The 19,652-nt window shown below is 38.9% G+C and overlaps 1 protein-coding gene across 5 annotated transcripts in view; it reads right to left on the reverse strand.

Moving 5' to 3' along the window:
- DCLK1 (doublecortin like kinase 1) overlaps positions 1-19,652 on the reverse strand; it is a 318,321-nt gene that overhangs the window by 283,044 nt on the left and 15,625 nt on the right. For all 5 annotated transcript variants that reach the window (XM_044777291.2, XM_070520527.1, XM_044777292.2 and 2 more), the window contains exon 3: positions 15,459-15,805. In XM_044777291.2, coding sequence (XP_044633226.1) covers positions 15,459-15,805 — 347 coding nt within the window. The remainder of the gene's footprint in view (positions 1-15,458; positions 15,806-19,652) is intronic.

Below are 19,652 nucleotides of genomic sequence, written 5' to 3' on the forward strand. Positions count from 1 at the left end.
AACTAGCAAAGCGTTCAATGATGATTCAATGAACAGAATCCCCCAGGTGTAGCTTTACTGTACGTCAGGATATTGAAATTACACACAGTGAAGTCTCTTTTCTTGAGAAGAGAGAAATAGGTAATAAAAAAAAGTCCTCAAAGATCTTGAATAGCAAAGCGATGAAAGGACAAGTGGGAGAACCGCCATGAGAGGGGAAGGGAGAGATTACAAAATAATTGGATCTCACTCAAGAAACAGACAAAGCATATGGAAAGCGTATTTTAACTATGAAAAAGCAAAAAGATACATGGCTTGAAATATGTTAATATAATTTGAAATCTAATCAGCCTATAAATGATATTTTGGACTGTAACATAAAAGTATGGCCAAAGGGAGCATGGAAAAGGCAGGAGTGAAGACTAGACCTCTGGGGAACGCCCCTAGGACATTAGAGGACAACAATTACTATTCCATCCTGCCATGAGCATTAAATGTTTTTCCTCTTGGTTGCCTAAGTTTGGAATTAATTCAGAAATATCATATGTGCAAAGAGTGCAAAGATAATAAGTGGTTCACTGTGCTAAAACTGGCTGCATAATCTTCTCTAAGTTACTTACAAAATCTCAGTGAAACCCAGTGCTATTCACACCCAGCTGGAGAGGATGAAGATGACAGTAAAGGTTAAAGAATGATGTACTTAGAAAATCCATAATTATACAAATGACTTAGAAGGTAGAAAAGAGTCTTTTCTATAAACGCATATACAAAGATGAGGTCAACACTTAAAAACTGATGCAGTTAAAAGAAGATCAGGGGTTGCTGGGCTGGGAGTGGGAGTGGGGCATGACTGTAAATGGGCAGGATGGAGCTTTCTGTGGTGAAAGGGTCCTAACACTGGATTGTGGTGATGGCTGCACTAGTCTATACATTTTTTTTTTTAAAGATTGGCACCTGAGCTAACATCTGTTGCCAATCTTTTTTTTTTTAATTCTTCTGCCTAAAACCCCTCAGTATACACTTGTATATTCTAGTAGTAGGTCTTTCTGGTTCTGCTATGTGGGACGCCCCCTCAGCGTGGCCTGATGAGTGGTGCCATGTCCGCTCCCAGGATCTGAACCAGCCAAACCTGGGCCGCCGAAGCAGAAGGTGGGAACCCAACCACTCGGCCACAGGGCTGGCCCTCCTCTATACATTTGTTGAAGTCATTGAATAGTACACTTATAAAAGGTAAATTTTATGGTGTATAAATAATACCTTAATAAAGCTATAAAATTTTTCTTTAATTTTAAAGTTGACATGTTTTAAAATTAAACAATATTCCCTTTCTATAAAATGGGTGAATTTCTGGGTGATAAGTTACATTAAGAATGTTCTTTAAAAAAAAAAAAAGAATGTTCTTTTTCCATTTTGGGGAATAGAAATCTTCATGATAATTTTTAGAAAGATCCTTAGGTGCTTTTTAAAAGCACTCAAAATGGATTAATTTCATAACTGACAATCAAAAATAGCAAGAAAAATTTAGAAGAAATCAAAGCAAAACATTTCAGTAGCTTTCTCAACATTTACTACTCTTTGGGCAACCCACTCAAGCTTTAATACTGACAGATCACCAGAATTTGATCATTTCAGAATTATTTTTAAACTCCAGTGGGTAAAGGAGATAAAACATAGGAATGAATCATGAGCATTCTTACAAAAAAGAGATGCACATGAATTTTATATACTCAAAACGTTTTCAAAACACCAAAAGAAGTCAATTATGGCACTGTGGTAAAGACCATCGACAGGCCTCAATCATATACTCATCATTTGGGTGGGCCAGTTATTTTTCCCTTGTGTCTGCAGCTGTAAAATGGAAGTAACAATAGTATGTGTTGCATAATACTGTTGAAAGGGTAAAAGAAAAATCTTTAGTTAGTGCCTGGCATGTGGTAAGCACTGGAGAAATGCTAGCTGCTGTTCCATTCTTGTTGATGTTATTATCCCTCGGTTGGATTCAGTATGCAGACAATTTTCCTCTCTTTTCTGCAAAGCCTCATACCCAGGGACAGCTCCGGTCTAGCTCCAGTCCTTTACCTTCATGGGAAGTCAATTACTCAGCAGTGTCCATGCCAACTGTTTCCACCTTGTCCAACTTTTGATTCATTACACATCATGGTATCGCTCATCTCCTGGCACAGAGCTGGGGCTGCATCCCAGAACTGGTCTGACATACCTTCTTCAGCTGGTGTTAAACCAAATTACAAGGCAAATAGGATAGAGGAAAAGTCAGATGAACAGAATCCATTTACAGTGGGGTCATTTACAGTAAGGTCCTTCCAAATGAGAGATGCCTCAAAGATAGAGATATGCAGTAATTTAAATACACAGGCTAAAGCATCATTTTTTCCTTCGCAAAAGGTAATTTTAAGACCTCGAAGGGCCGGCCCCGTGGCTGTGTGGTTAGGTTCGCGCACTCCGCTTCGGGGGGCCCAGAGTTTCACCAGTTCGGATCCTGGGTGCGGACATGGCACCACTCATCAGGCCATGCTGGGGCGGCGTCCCAGATGCCACAACTAGAAGGAGTCACAATTAAAAATATACAACTATGTACCAGGGGCCTTTGGGGAGAAAAAGGAAAAATAAAATCTTAAAAAAAAAAAAAAGACCTTGAAGAGAGCATTATTACTGTCACTGACCCTCAGCTTCCTCTAGTTCCCTCCCCTTTTCCTCACGCCCTAAAACATATGTATGGGGGGGCAAAAATCCCCAAAGTCAAGTTCCCACACATTTTGATAATCTAAAGTCTTGAAAATAACTTCCCTCTTACTTTGACTGATGTGAGAAAATGAATGGTGATTTCAAGATCTGATTGCCAGCACACCTTACTGAGAAAGGGCAGACTGGTAAACCCAAGGGCTAGTACATTTACTATTTATTTTCAAGGCTTCTAAAACATGCCACAAACTCTGAGCACAGGGACTAATTTAACTATAAAGCCATGTACTAGCACACTGGTACACAAAACTAGGCTTTTAATATTATTCAGATTCTGAATACGCTAGAAGTGTTATTAATTAAACTATAAAGTAGAACATATCTCTTAGTTATTTAAAATACAAAGGTGGGGCTGGCCCAGTGGTGTAGCAGTCAAGTTCACGTGCTCCGCTTCGACTGCCTGGGGTTTGCCGGTTCAGATCCCAGGCGTGGACCTATGCACCACTTATCAAGCCACGCTGCGGCAGGCATCCCACACACAAAATAGAGGAAGATGGGCACAGATGTTAGCTCAGGGCCAATCTTCCTCAGCAAAAAGAGGAGGGTTGGTGGGGAATGTTAGCTCAGAGCTAATCTTCCTCAAAAAAAATAAAATAGAAAGGTAATGTTGCTTAAAGGTGTTTTTTTGATAGTGTCATTTCAAAACAATACAAGGACACTCTCAAATAAGACTAATTTTATCAATCACCTCCTACTCATACGAACAGACAAATATGAAAATGCAAGTTTCCTTAGAAGTAAATCCAGGGAGTCCTAAAAGGACAGTGATTCCACTGTGAGGAATTCTTCCAAGTCTTCCCACTACCCAGTGAAAGAAAACTGAGAAATTCCCAATAACTGGCACAGGGCCCATGTTCAAAGATGTCCACGGATAGAACAAATCTACAAGAACACGCACAATCTCAATATTAGAAGGCACTTAAAATAAAACATTAAAGCACGACCAGCTCAAGAGAACCCACGTGAAACTCGTGATCCAATTTGGCAAAATCAAAGACTGCTCTGAAGAGTCCATTCACCTAATGGACTTTGCAGGCCTTTGTTTCCACAAGCGCTATCAACAGTGGGCACTGTACCATAAAATAAGGTATGAATTAGATTTCCTCCACCACACACCAACCCAGAGGCCTCTGTACATGACTTTCTGAGATCCTCTCTTTTCCTGTAAGTTTAACTGTTGCCAACTGCAACGAGAATTTAATAAATGGATGTATTTTTAAAATACACAGTGACTAAATCTACCAATGCGACATGAAGTGAAGATAAAAGAGAAAAGGAATTTTTGCTCTAGAAGAAAATAATGATGTTGTTAAGAAACAAAATGGCCGACACGCCCATGCTATTCCTTTCACAGCACACTCAGCACAGAAAAGGCCTGAGAAATACGTAATTTTATTTTTCCCAGGGCCATTGCATCAACCAACGACAGAAATGAACCTTCTGTTGGTTCTCTGGATAGAGACTTCACTTATTTCTAGAGCTTAATATTATTTTTTTTTCTCCATTTGAAGCTATAACCCCAGACATAGAGTCGACCTTCCCATTCAAAAATGCCCCTGTTGATAGGTCACTGGGCACTGTGTGGCTGTTTGCAAAGCCACGTCGGCCCTAAGTGGTGTGCAGTCATTGCCAGCTGACAGCTGAATTCAGTAGGCTACAACTCCTCAATCTCTTGGGCTGCATTATAAGAAAACTGCTCTAATTCTGATTACTAGGTGATTGCTTCACATCAGCTTACCCCATCCATTGTGTCCTCAACAGCCTAAGTCTGTGATACATAAGACTCCTGGCCACTAAATCCCTAGGCATGCTGGCTGGAAATTATTTTCAAGTTACCCCTCCATTTCCTGCACATATTAAAAATTTCCCCATGTTCTTCTGGACATCTTCCATGTTGAGAATTTTCTCATGCATTGGGGCTCTTCCTGACAACAGTTGGAGATCTAAAATCAACTCTCAGCCAGAATTTTAATGACTTCCAATCATCCTCATGAAGATATCCAGAAGAACCAGGAGGAAAATATTAAATTTGTGCACCCTCTTGAGGGGAGTTACTTCTAACAGCACGCACACAGACTTCGTGGCAACCATGTACATTAGTCTCTTCATCAGGATCAGCATTTCCACAGTAATCCTTCAGCCGTAGCTGCATCTCTTAACTTTCATTTATTCTCCATACAGGAAGTCATCCGTCCTCCATACACAGACAACTCATTGAGGCTAGATGGCAGTGGGCACACATTTCATACTAATGGACGGGCTGCTTTCCGGAACATTATTCATGGCAATCACATCTTGCCATCTGACAGTAACACTGACATTGAAAGGATGTGAATAAAACTGCTAAATAAGCTAAAATTAATGTTTAATTGTATCTATCGTGTAACAGCCAGGGTTTACCATCTTTAGGTCTTTGGATTCTGATGTTCCATTCAGATAGTTCAGTGGCTTGAGCAGTGCTTCCCCAATTTTAATGTGAATAGGGATCAGGATCCTCAAGAGAACAAGATCCTCAGATCTTGTTAAAATGAAGTTTCTGATTCAGTAGGTCTAGGGTGGAGCCTGCGCATGTCTACAAGCTCCCTGGTGGCATTACTGCTGCTGTCCTCAGACCACTCTTGGTAGCAAGGTTTTTAAGAGCATAGGTGAAGCATATACCTCAGCACACAGCAGGGCTTTTTACAACTTATTTCTGTTGTGTAACTAGTTACCAGTTCCCATGCTAACCCTCCAAAAAAGTATCAGAAATAAAATGTCAACTCTATTTTTTTTTAAGGCGATGCTTACTTTGAGTTATTTTCTTCCTAGGAGATTTTTTAAAAATAAAATACTTTTTTTATCTTTCTTCCTGCCAATGTAAGTTTAGTTTATGGTCTTCCAAGTAGAGGAAAAGAGAGAGTGGGAAGATCTCTCATAGGGGCACTCCTAGCCCTGCAACTCTATGATTCTACACATCAGAATCTGAGCCACAAGTTAAAATCAAGAAACGTCACTTAATGAATAGTAAGCATCTAATAAGAGTAGTCAAGAATATAGAAGTCACTAAAGTGTTGTCTTCTTTCTCCAGGATGTTTTGGTCTCACACAAGTGCACAACGGTTATAACACAAAGCAGAAGTGATCAGGCACAGAAGAGAATTACCTTGTGTTCTTCCCGCCAGCAGAGATTCGTAAAGGATCATGGTGAGTGTGCTTCTCTTGACCTAAAAAGCCTAAGTTATCTGGTATTTATGGAAAAACACTAGACTTATTTCAACAGATAGATTTTGAAATATGTCTATAGTTTTTTTTTTTTTCTCCAAGAGAGCTCTACACAAAGTGGATGAATTCTGAAATACTTTTAACCTCCAATAACTGATTACACTGAACAACATCTCGAGAGCAACTACTCCACATACTGTTTGCTTCTCAATCTGACTTGAGTCAGATTACTATTCCTATTACACTACTGCTCTCAGCCATCAGTCAGAACACAGACAGAAGTTCTGCAGATGAGTTACTAGAGAGGAAAGCACACGGGACAACTTGTCTTCCAAGGATCTTACACTGGACAATAGAATAACAGGTAGAGAGAGAATGGCATAATAATTTCAAGACATTTCCCCCATGAATGTACATAGTATCATGTGAAATTACATGCAAGAAACCAAATTGTACATAAAGTAGGATCTGAATTAATGAGAGGCATCTTGTCAATGAGACTGTAGGTCATTTTAATTTATCTTAATATTTCTTCATTTGCTTCAAAACTCTTTACAATGATTATATATGAATTTTACAATGGAAGATGCCAATTAAAACAAATATCTCATCTATCCTTTTGTTTCCGTGGCATGTTGTTTACAACATAGTTCAGATTTAAAATTGGATTTTTAAAATTCCATTTAATTTCTGAAACTGCCTTCTTTCATTTAATTCAGTTTCAAGAATTTAAACTAATCAGAAAAATCTGCTGCACCATATTGTGCTCTACCACCAACACCCTTGAACACTGCAGGTTTGCGTCTCTGCAATAATTGGGCCAGATGCTATTCATGCGAATCTCTTATTGGCCTATCACCAATTTTTAAAACCATAGAACATATTGATTAACCCTCTTTATTCACTGGATGGCTGAGGGCATGTCAGAAAGATTTAGAGCAATTCTCCTGACTCAGACAGCAAAAATTTTCTAACAAACTATCTGTTGTTTCCCCGCAGGATAAAAGTTCTTTCAATAGAGAAAATGCTCTAAAATTGCAGATAAGCTTTTTTTCAATTATCCTAGGGTCTTTCATGAAGCAGGAGCCTGAACTAGAAAATGAGCACCTTACTATCTGCGGTTCCACTGCAGAAAGCACCACCATCATTGACAGCTACACACAACCACAGCCCAGGGACCAATCAGCATCTACATGGCCATGACCTGTACTCTGCAGGATACCGAAAGCAGTGTGCTAATGCCAAAGGAGTAGCCCACGCCAAACTGGTCCATCGTCCAGTCATTTAGCCATTCAATCATTTATTGAACAAGCATTTACTGGGTCAGGCCCTAGAGATTCAGAGGCCAATAGGAGACCTTCCCTAGCCTAATCCTATAAATTCCAAAGGGTAAAACAGGCAAATCAATGGTCAACACACCAGCATAATCAAGAATTGAGGGGCTGTCTACAATGGACAGTAAATGAAGCAGGTTCCGTTTGAATGAGAAGATTCTTGCTTTCCAGAGCTGCGGTGATGACTCAATGAGATGAACATACATATAGCAACCAGCCCACAGCACCAGACACAGAGAAGGTGTTCAATCAATGATAATTATAACAAAGTTGACATTACTATAGTGGTGTAATGGGTTGCCAATAAGATACTCTTAAGCAAGTGAAGAAAATAATATCTAGATTATATTCACAACTGATTGACAATAAATGGAATGATAAAAATACAGTCATTAGTAGTTTAGCTACAGTACAGGCAATGTAAACAATGCATAATGACCAATTCTACAAACACAATATTATACAGCCATGCGTCGCACAACAATGGGGATATGTTCTGAGAAATGTGTCACTAGGCGATTTTGTCCCTGTGAGAATATTATAGAGTGTACTTACACAAACCTAGATGGTATAGCCTACCACACCCACAGGCTATATACTAATCTTATGGGACCACTGTCATACATGCAGTCCATCGTTGACTGAAATGTCTTTATGCGGCACATGACTGTACAACTCTGTGTTCTGTACTTTTAAGAAAGCCTGGAAAACGAAAGCAGAAGGGAGGAGGACTAATATTTATAGAGGACCTACCTATGAAAAGCCAGGGCCCTTAGATACACATTTTCTCAATTAATTTTCCCATCAATATTATAAGGCACGCATTATTACGGCCATTTTAAAGAGGAAACTGAGGTTCGGAGTTTAATTGACTCACACAGCTAATGAATGATAAAGTCAGGATTTGATCTTGAAGCCAGGTACCTGAGGGTTACTGTAGATATTCAATAAGAACATGAGTGCCTTTTGTGCTTTTTTCTTATTTAATCTGAGGGGTGACTCAAGGGTGCAAAGGATTTGTGAGCTTGTTTTGCAGAAGCAAGAGAACACCTTCAGGGAAGTTGTGATCACTGGATGACCAGCCTCTGGCTGCCATTGATGCCCAGAAATCAGATTGCCCCAGGGCTTCCCTGGAGTGAAAGATTACCCCTTTGTTTCTCTGAAAGTCCTCCTGCCAAGCCCCTTAGCTCTATAAAATCCCCCTGCTTTCTTCTCTTGTTAAGGCAGATTTGAGAGAACCCATCCTCCCTTCTTGTTTTGGCCAATTCAAATAAACCCTTTCTCCATCTCCAAGCACTGATGGCTCAGTGACTGGTTTACCGCACATCCGGCACACGAACTTGAGATTAAGACGTTCGGTATCAATCTTATAAGCATCTCATTTCAAATTCCATGCTCTTTTCATTATACCATGAAGCATTTTCATGTGAAAAGCCACATTTAGAAAGGCAGATATGATTAGTAATTATTAAAGGATAATTTTAAATAGTGAGTTCCCTCAATACATTTAAAATGTGATTTATTTTTCAAAAACATCACCCCTCAGCTTTTCAGGTATAATAATTACAAATAATAGAATGCTACCACAGTACTACGTTTGTCACATGGATTGTTTCAGTTAATCCTCATGACAAGTTATAAAGCTGGTATTATTAATATTCTTATTATACAGATGAGAAATCTGAGGACTATCAGAGAATTAACTCTTTCCAAAGGGAGAAGAGACTCCTCTGTGTCCAGGGGTAGAGGACAGACTTGAACCCAAGCCTAGCAGTCTTAAAACCACGTGTTTCAAACCAGCCTATAAAAACTAGTGTTTTTCTTCTATATTATGTTACAGCAAATATCTATGCTTAAATTACAGCACGCCAGAGCAAATTTCCTCATTACAAGTACATTCAATAAATAAGATTTTTAAACTGAATCCATTAAGTGGGGAACTAAATTTTCTAGGTCTGAATGAGAAATGGGATCAAGCTAGATTTTTCAGACTGAAACCTGAGCACAGGGCCAGCTGACTTTAAAGTCCAAGTTCTTTCCATCACTCCAACATGCTTCCTCCAGGCAGAGGAGGCTCAATCTAAATCAGGCTCTCAGTTTTCACAAAAGCAGAAGTCACCACCAGAAAAGGATCTCGAAGCCCACTCTTGTAAGAGGGCCCTCACCATCCTGGAGGGCGGGCGTCAGGGCACAGACCTTCAGTTCCATAGTGAGACACTAGGGAAACTTAGAATTCTTTTCACAGCAAATTAGAATTCAATCGACAGAAAAACTGACTTTTCCTGAGACTAATCCAAGCCTTAAAACATACATCACTGCAGGCACCCATAATTAATTACATTGTCAGAGGAGCTCAGACTGGAAGAAACAGACTTCACTCTTCCCAGTTTGGGGGAATTAATATCTACGTAGGGACAGTTGTAGCTTATAAATCCTGAATATCAACCAGAGGTGTGTAACCTAAAGTTCTATTCTGGACACTTTAATGCCCTAAATGAAGTATCATAATTATTCTTAAGTTCCTTTTTCTTTGAAAAACAGCTAAGATTTTCCACTGGTGGAGACAGACTCTAGTAAACCATTGGGATGGTTTAACATGTGCTCTGAGCTTTGGGAGGAAATTTTAATCTGACATTTTAAAACATAAGCTAAATGATCTGTGTCATTTGTTTTTTATATCCGTTACAAACAAAACTGAAAGGTGTTACATTCACTTTCCTTATTCGTTATATAGATAATATACCAAATCATAACAGTAAAAACTCTGTATACAAGAATGAAGGGTTTAAATATGCTTTAAAAAGTTAATTAGAGCTGTCACAGAAGTTTCATGAAATAGAAAAAAAAGCCATTATTACCAACAGCTACAAAAAATCCCCTTTTCCAGTCAACCAAATCCTATCACATCCTAAATTCCTCCCTTTTCCTTAGGAAACCTCTGGTTTTCACATTTTCTATGCTCATTAATTGCTACAGCCAAGGTCAGATGTGGTAGTAATGTGTACTGCTTTTTTAATTTGTAAGGGGAACAAACAGTCTAAGCTCTCTAAACTCAAGAGTGAACCAAATTATTTTTACCTCAGATTAGAATTAGGTATTAAAAACCAAAGGAAAAAACCAAAGATCATTTTATGATATCTCATTATAGATTCCTATTGATCATATTACCATTTCCTGAATTCCAATAAACTCATACACTAATTACCTAAAATAAATGGCTGTAATTATCATGACATTTACAAGCATCTTTTGAGCTTTATGATTATAACAGGAAAGGGGATTCAATGATCAAAAGACAAAGAGAAGACATAACAACTGATTTATTGACAGCTACTGGGATTTCCTTTACATGGCAGCTGCTATGGTCTGAATGCTTGTGCCCCCAGCAAAATTCATATGCTGAAACCCAACCCCCAAGATGACTCTACTAGGAGGTGGGGCCTTTGGAAGGTGATTAAGTCATGTGGGCAAAGCCCTCATGAATGGAATGAGTGCTCTTATAAAAGACACCCAAGAGCTCCCTAGCCCCTTCTGCTGTGCGAGGACACTGCCAAAAGGCACTATCTATGAACCAGGGAGCTGGCTCATATCCGCCAAATCTGCTGGCACCTTCATCTTGGACTTTCAGCCTCCAGAACTGTGAGAAATAAATTTCCGTTGTTTATAAGCCACCAGTCTGTGGTATTTGTTATGGCAGCCTGAATGAACTAAGCGGCTACGCTGCCTGTTCTCACAGCTTACCATCTAAATCAGTTTATGAGTTACCTTTACTTTAGCTGAGTTATCCCTAGTGTTTTCCATATTAGAAAGCATACTAGCAGTGGCAGATTTTTCAAAGTGCATGACCTCTGTGAAACGTCTATAAGCTAAAATATAACATCCTTGAGTGAGTTTTTCCTCTGCTTCTGAAGTACGCTATTTTCTATCTTCAATGTCGAAAAGTAGATAAGATGGGGATGTGCATATATTTTCTACTTAAAGAGCAATCTAGCTTATCATTACTACATGTCAGTGGGGAAGGAGCATGATCGGGAAGGGCCTTATCTGGGATCTTTACAGTATCAATCGCCTGCTTAGGCACTAGCCCTTCTAAGATTGCTGTTGTTCAGTTTCTAAGCGAGGAGTCAGTAATGACAGATTTAGAAGACTTAGCAGCTCAAGACAGCCAGATTAGCTGTTCCAAAAAGCGAGTCCGGAGATATGCAAGTGTATCTTTGCAACAAATCTTGTACCTTTAGGGTTTATTTAAATCGCTTAAAAAATAGTCACACTCCAAACGACCTCTGGGAGTAGCTACCTGTCAGGGAGCATGACTAACCCACAGAAAATTCCACATTCAGAGCCTGGACTGGGGCAAGAAGAAAAGACTCTCACACCCTGTAAAGCCTCCCCTGGGATATGGAGAAAGGGGACGTGACTTTCACCTTCAGCCAGAAAATGCCCTTTTTCCTTCTTTGGGGGCCCTTAGTCAGGGCCCAGATAAATAATGCATCACTGAAATTAACACACAGCAAGTGTTTCCTTGACATCCCCAGCTGCCTGCAAAAAAGTGCCATCACATGGTCAGCAGAGGCCCCCCGAAAGGTATCAGGAGGGGTGGCAAGGTTGCAGCAACCTTCGACCAGAGCTTCAATGCCCCTGAATAAAGAATGGAGTTGATGGGGGCCGGCCTGGTGGCGCAGTGGTTAAGTTCGCATGTTCCGCTTCGGTGGCCCAGGGTTCGCTGGTTCAGATCCGGGTGCGGACATGGCACCATGTGGCAAGCCATGCTGTGGTAGGCGTCCCACATATAAAGTAGAGGAAGATGGGCACGGATGTTAGCTCAGGGCCAGTCTTCCTCAGCAAAAAGAGGAGGACTGACAGCGGATGTTAGCTCAGGGCTAATCTTCCTCAAAAAAAAAAAAAAAAAGAATGGAGTTGAAATAATTACAAAGGGTTTGCTCACAAATGAGCCTCAGTGTCATCTGGGGAATTTGCAGCTTCCTGTCAAATATCTTCTATATGGTGCAGCATTTCCAATATGCTGATTTCCTTATCTCAGCCTAAACACCTCAAAAAAGCACTGTCTAAAGCAAACCCAGGAGGCCAATGAGCAAGGAGGCTTGGTGGTGGGAAGAATAAGGGAGAGTGGCATGTGGTCCACACCCTCCAGCGCCCATCTCTGGGTGACATATGGAACAGCAGGAGGGGCTCTCATTGCTCCATTGTCAGGAACCCCAGAGTCCCCAGTTTCCATCCCATGGATACATCTGCAGGCCGCATGAAGGTAATCTGAAAAGGCATCTGTGCTCGCATATCTTGCTGTCTACTCATTAACCTAAAGCCCTCAAGCTATTACTTTTTTAAACAATTCTATTTCCTCAAAACAAATAAACAAAATTACCTTTAAAAGCTTCATTGGATTTCCCATATCATTTTTGGGGTTGCTACAAGGGTTCAGTTACTCTATTAAAAAACAAACAAGAAAACAAGTGGGACAAGTGGACAAGTGATCTTAAGGATGATGTCCTAGTGACAGCAGGTGGATGGACCCCAGTGCCACAGTGACAGCACGCGATACCACCCTACTATGGCAGAGCATCATGTCACAGGAAGGCTTGGAGGAAAAGGGTTTATTCTCAGAGGCTTATCAAGCCTTAGACTCTGCCAAGGCTGTCAAAGAATTCAATTCTAACACACCACTCATGAAGGCAGATTTCTCTTTTGAACAGAAGCGATTCTAAAGACTCCTGGGGTCCGTGAGGAAGCATCTTTGTTCCTTCTGGAAACCCAAGCAAAAAGTCTTTACATTCTTTCCACTTTACCCTCCAATTCCTCTGCAGCTTTTCACCACTTGTGCTCTGAAGAGAACATGCTACGACTGAGGAAATGCCACAACAGCAAACTGAACGCTCCACAAAAAGCTGTTGACTACAACAGTCAGCAGAATGATGGCAGGAGAAAACATACAGCAGAAAACATTCAGATGATCCTCCTTGGACAAATTACTCACTTGAAAATTCTTTCTCAGTACATTGACATCTCTTTGGTGTTTTAATACAATCTGCTGTGGTATAGTGGTAATGAGCACCAGATCTGGAGAGACTGGATTAAATCCCAACTCTGCCATTTGTTCCATGTGGTCTTGGACATGCTTTTTTAACGAGTTCTGTGCCTTAGTATCCTCATCTGATAGATTGGGATAACAATCCAGCTGTTATGAGAATTAAACATGCTAATAAATGCAAAGCATTTAGAATAATACTCAACAAAGCTCTGATTATTATTATTACAGTTCAAAATTCCTTTCACACGTATCATTATAGTTGATCCCACAAACACTATGAAACAGAGGCAATCATTTTATCCATGTTTTACTGATGAGTAAAGTATATGAGGTTCAGTTAAGTGATTTGCTAAAAACATAAATAATCTGTGACTGACTGAGCCAAGATTTGAATCCTGCTCTTTTGACATTAACCCTTGGATTCTTCTCCATTACACTGGATAATTTACATGTAAAACACAGCAAAAACAGGCATTATAAAATACAGACACTAGATAAATTCCTAAAAGAAGAAAACTATTGAGAACATCAGAGTACCTATTCTAGAACTTCATTCTTGGAATAAAAAAAATGATCAGTTGATAGCAGAATTTATCTAAGGTAGTTAGTGCTGATTTCTAAACTCAGTGTGTAGCAATTTGGAAGCCCCAAAATTCTGAAATGAGGGAGGAAGAGAAGATTTATCAATATGTGGTTTTTTGGTTCTAAATTTCACCTTTTAGGAAAACAGGTAAACCTCTGTCTTGAGAAAACTCAATACATGAAAAGGCAGAACCACAAGATGGTTGAGTAACTCACTACAAATAGAAACAGTGAAGGGCTTAAATGTTTAAATGCAAATTTTGCCATCTTACTGTTGCTCTAATTCACAAGCCAGCAGTGGACTCTGATCACTGATACATTGTGACATTCAGGCTACACCCTCTTAGATCTAGAAGACTGGGAATTTCATCCCTCAGAATCCTTATCCACATGACACTTAGGGGAAGTTTTACAAAACAAGCAGAAGATTGGTGAATAGAAATGAACAACTGGCAGACAGTCCTTCTTTCTTGATGAATTTTATAACTTAAAGCATTTGAACGGATCCCTGGGGGAGGAATTCTTTCATGACTAACATGATTTCTAGTACTTGCATCTTTTTCTAATTCATAAAATTTCAATGTGTTAGCCTCATACAAGTCTTTGAAGGAGTCTTCTATTTAATAAGATCAACTTTTTAATCTGTGAATCCAGTTTTGAGGATTAAGTACTGTATGTACAAATCATTCAAATTATCTCTCAAAGTAATAAGTTAAAAAGTATTTAGACAGAGCCACATTAAAAACTAAGTTTAAAGCAAAGATAGCATGCTAAAAATTATAATCTTAAACAAAAAGACATTGGTAAGCTCTGAATGACCAGCAAATCCCACTGTACATATGTCACTGTTTATTTATTCAGCTCACCATCGGGGTTCTGCCAAACCTTTAAAAAAGTTCATCTGAGCAACTCACATGAAAACGTCCACTCATCCAAGTCAACAGATGTCTATTCCACAGCTAAAGAAATGCCCCCTTAACTTTAATTCTGAAATTATGTTTTTAATAGAAGACATATAACATTCTCAAAATATGCTTGTTAAAGCCATCCAGACGGAAATATTTCATTCCTTAGATATGTACGTGGAAATCTATAAATTTCAAATAAATCTCACTAGTGAACATTACTGAGACATAAAATTATAAAATATTATTTAGGCCAAAGAAAGGAATTAGATTTTTCCCCTCTGGTCAAAATTTACCTCTACATTCCAGTCATGCTTAAGGCTGTAAGACATTACTATATGACAAAATTGAAAACAGACGGCTGAAAAGCACCATTATGTGAAGCAATTAATAACTGAAAAAGCAGAAATCTCTGAATAACCATTTAAGCTTCAGAAACAGGCATTTTTACTTTATTCCTATTGTTAAGCCTATCTAACTCTATCCTTGGGCTGGTTTGAGGCCAACAGCTATGTATTTGTTGACTCAACGACCCAACTCCCTCAACTTCAGTAAAATGTATGCTTCAGATCCCCACCGCATGCCATATATCTCCCCCAAGTCCCTAGTTCTTGCCTGTAAAGTCAAGGTCATACCATGGTACCTCTCTTACCTGTTTCCCATCCAGGGTGTACAGGCGTTTCACCACACCCGAGTCCAGCTTGATGGCATCGGTTATGTCAGTGAGAACCTGCTCAAAGGAATGAGCAGTTTTCTTGTTCAGCAGAATCCTGACAGCTTTCCGTGGCTTCACCCCACTTCGGATGATGGTGACCAGCTTGGGCCGAATGAAATCCTTATTCTCCCGCACCTCTGAAGGGCTCCCTTTGGCAGTGGCCAGTGATGATACCGCCCGGGACGCCGAGGTGGTCTTGACATTCACAGACCAGTTGGGGTTCACGTTCTTGGTGTATTCCAGCTTCTTGAAGGGCTCTATTGAGCCACACACATAACTCTCTCCTAAGAAAGAGAGAAATAAATTTAAACTTACGCCAAGGTAAACTCATTTCCTAGTCTTCGATTTTTCCTTTTCTAATTAGAGGCAAGAACTAATTGTGACTTTTTAAACAACGAAAGCATGATTAATAATTAATGCAAAAGAGAGATTTTTGACTTCTAATCTGGCTCTGTTATTAATAGATTGGCATCATAGGTACAAAAAAACTCATCATGCCTCCCTTTCTTCATCTTCAGATTGGTGATAGTAACACTGACATACCTGAATAGACCTCAGAAAGATAAGAAATTGAATTCAAGAGAGAAAGTATTCTTTGGGATTTAGGAATATTTATATTTGCAGAAAACTTCAAAATCAGAGGTACTTATATTTGCCACCTGAAATAATTTAATAACTAAAAATGGATCAGAAAATAGCTTCTTAAAATAGCTACGTAATTTATAAGTTTGACAGGAGTGTTTGCTAAACATTTCGTAAAGTCAAGTGAAATTCTGAAAGCAAGCAAAATAACCCCCCTTCCCTTTCTCCCAGCTACACAGGGCCCAGCACAGTGATCCACACACACTAAGAAGCCAATTTATACTTGTTTATAGATAAAAGGTTTTGAGTGGTCAACTTACAAACTGTAGAGTCATAAACTGACTCTAAAATAACTATAATTATATAATATGAAAATATCTAAGGATCTAATGTGTAACATGGTGACTACAGTTGATAACACTGTCTAGTATAACTGAAATTTGCTAAGAGATTAAAACCTAAATGTTCTCACACACACACACACAAATAAGTATGTGAGGTGATGAATGTGTTAATTAACCAGCCAGAAGGAATTCTCTCACGATGTCTAGGTATATCAAACCATCACAAGGTACATTTAAAATATCTTACAGTTTTATTTGTCAATTATACCCCCAATAAAGCTGGAAAAAAAGAAAATAGTGAATAAATATAATTAAATTTTTATTAAAAATTACTCCTTAGAGAATAGCTTAATGAAAATACTCAGACTATTAAGGAGATGTGGATCATACAAAAAGTAAGTAACCCATGTACTAAACAATCACAAATTACAAAACGACTGATCTGAAATACACATTTCGTAAAGTTAGGTCACAGCCATTTGAAATTAAAGATTTTATAATGGCTTCTTTCTGTGTTAGTAAGTCTTTATAGCTGGGAATAGGTAAAAATGCTAAAAGCCTTCATAATTGCAGATAAAGTCACCTAGGACATATCCAACACAGCCCATTTCCTTGTATCTAAGTCCTTCTCCTATTTTTAAATTAATAGTGCAAGCATCCAGGGTTACAGAATAAATATTCACATAATAATAACTGAACCGGGGTTTCTAAAACTGAAAAGTACAGTAATACCTGTTATCAAATATTTACTTTGCAAATGTTTTTAAAATATACTCTAATGTGTGTTTATACATTATGCCTCGCTAGAAGTTGTACAAATAATACAAATTCAGCAAATCCCCTTTCTATGCACCTAGCAGATTATGACTGGTCCCAACTATGCTTTTCTCAAGGTTCATGTAGATATCAAAAACACACACATGAGGCTGCAGCGACAGGGGTATTTTCTGAAGACTATGTGGAGAGACAGTGTGAATGTGACAGTGGGAGGACAGCACTGGAGGTCTGGGCTCAAGGCCTGGCCTCTCCAAGCATGTGACCTTGGGCAAGTCCCCCAGACCTCCTGGTAGTGGTTTATTCATCCATCATACGAAGGATATTCCAGTGGCCACTCTCATCTCATCAGGTTTTTGTGAAGATCAAACTAGACAGTAGAGATCAAAGTGATCTCAAATGCAAAAGTGCCATACAAATGACAATCATCTGAGGCTGCATTCCCCTGACTGTACAGCTAGGCTGAAAGGGAAATTAAAAAACACAATTACTAGAAATCAGTAAGCAGGTCTTCTATTATCAGGTGTTAATTGCTTATAACTACAAAGTTACCGGTAGACATCACTTTGGATCCATCTCAATGTGAGGGTGCCCCAAACAGTCCCCAACAAGGCACACAGGCCATCATTTAGCTGGCAAAACCAGTCTTGGTCAGAATTCTGTGCTCATTGGAGATATATGATTGTCTGATTTCTTCTAAGTGTATATACTAAGCCAATAATTAAAATCAAAACAGAAACATGGACGGGTTTACACTTCAACAAAGAAAACTTTTTTAATTTTAGAAAAAGAATAATTAGGAAAGGGAAGAATTTTAAAATACATAACAATATGGAATGGTTTGTTGGAGGAGAAAAACACTTCTTCTTTCACACCTTCTGAGATAAAGCACTCTAAAAATTTTTACAAGCATGACAACTTTGAGAAGGTGATAGTGGTTTGTGTCAAATAACAACAATGAAAAGAAATCCGTATTTAATCTGTGCTGTCACTTTGAGGTGCCTCTGCCTGGTTTATCAGATTCAAAGACTGGAAGGAAATGTTGGAGGCGGGTGTGCGACTCCAGGAAAGGATGACATTGTGCTAAAGGGAGAGGGAGGAGCTGGCCACCAGACCCAGGATCACACACCACATAGTGCTGTCGTTTAGAATCTAATACACTATTTAGGAATTCAGGAAAAGCCAAGATGGCTTTCCTTACATTAATAACCTTCTTTTTAATTGTGCAAATATATTTGCATTAAATTTATTTGACCTCACATTTTGACTACTTTTATTTTAATCATAATTCTGAATTTCCCCCCACTGCTAGAGATGCAGCCTCTGTCCTAACTCAATTAAAGTTGATTGTATTTTATGATTTTGTAAAAAATAGCTTTTCAATTAATGTGGTAATATGATAGATAATTGTAAATTAATAAATGTAATTGTTCTGAATGGGAACAACACATGGTCTTGATTTGATCAAATAGCTCTGGATATCCAGTGTTTAACCTCTTCCTGAATCAGGCTGAGAGTTAAGAGATATGCTATATTCTTGATTCGAGAATCAGCAATAGGTTGCATTCAAATCATGACATGAGGTGCACGTGTTAAAGGCCATTCAAAAATAACACGAGGGACAGGCCCCGTGGCCGAGTGGTTAAGTTTGCACACTCTGCTTCAGCGGCTCAGGGTTCCACTGGTTCGGATCCTGGGCATGGACATGGCATGGCTCACCAGGCCACGCTGAGGCGGCATCCCAGATAGCACAACCAGAAGGACCTACAACTAGAATATACAACTATGTACTGGAGGGCTTTGGGGAGAAGAAGAAGAAAAAAAAAAAAGTGGCAACAGTTGTTAGCTCAGGTGCCAATCCTTAAAAAAAGAAAAAAAAAACAATAAAAATAACACGATAAAGTAAAACTTATAATTACTGTAATGTACTTCTTATATACACAAAGCCATCCTAAAGTTTTTTTGGTGTAATTTCTACCGCAACAATGAAATAAAAGTCGATTTATCTAAACCAAGGTATATTTGAGCAAACTAGCCCAAAATTCGCTTTGAAAATTTTGGATTAGTTTCTATAGGTGAAGTTAACAAGGACAGTAAGATGGCAAAGATCATAGATGGTTTAAAGGAAATGGCATAAAAATCTGTTTAGAGGTAAAGGTGAATAGAATTTACCAAACATAAGGACTTGCTAGCTGGCTATCATACTGCGAATTTGTCCCAGTTTACTCAAGCCAAAAATTTTTGCGTTAAGACTGATCTTTAACTCAAAATTTAATACCCTGGGTGTCCAACACACCCCAAACAAATAGCAAGAACTACAGAAGCAGCCATCTTTCTGAATTGCTATGCACTTACAAAAGCCAAAAAACTAACATTTGCTTTTAAACGGAGACAAAGAAAATGACAGTTCAAACAAACAAACGAAAGGTAA

Source organism: Equus asinus, chromosome 11 (genome assembly GCF_041296235.1).
Source record: "Equus asinus isolate D_3611 breed Donkey chromosome 11, EquAss-T2T_v2, whole genome shotgun sequence".
Taxonomy (NCBI): Eukaryota; Metazoa; Chordata; class Mammalia; order Perissodactyla; family Equidae; genus Equus; species Equus asinus.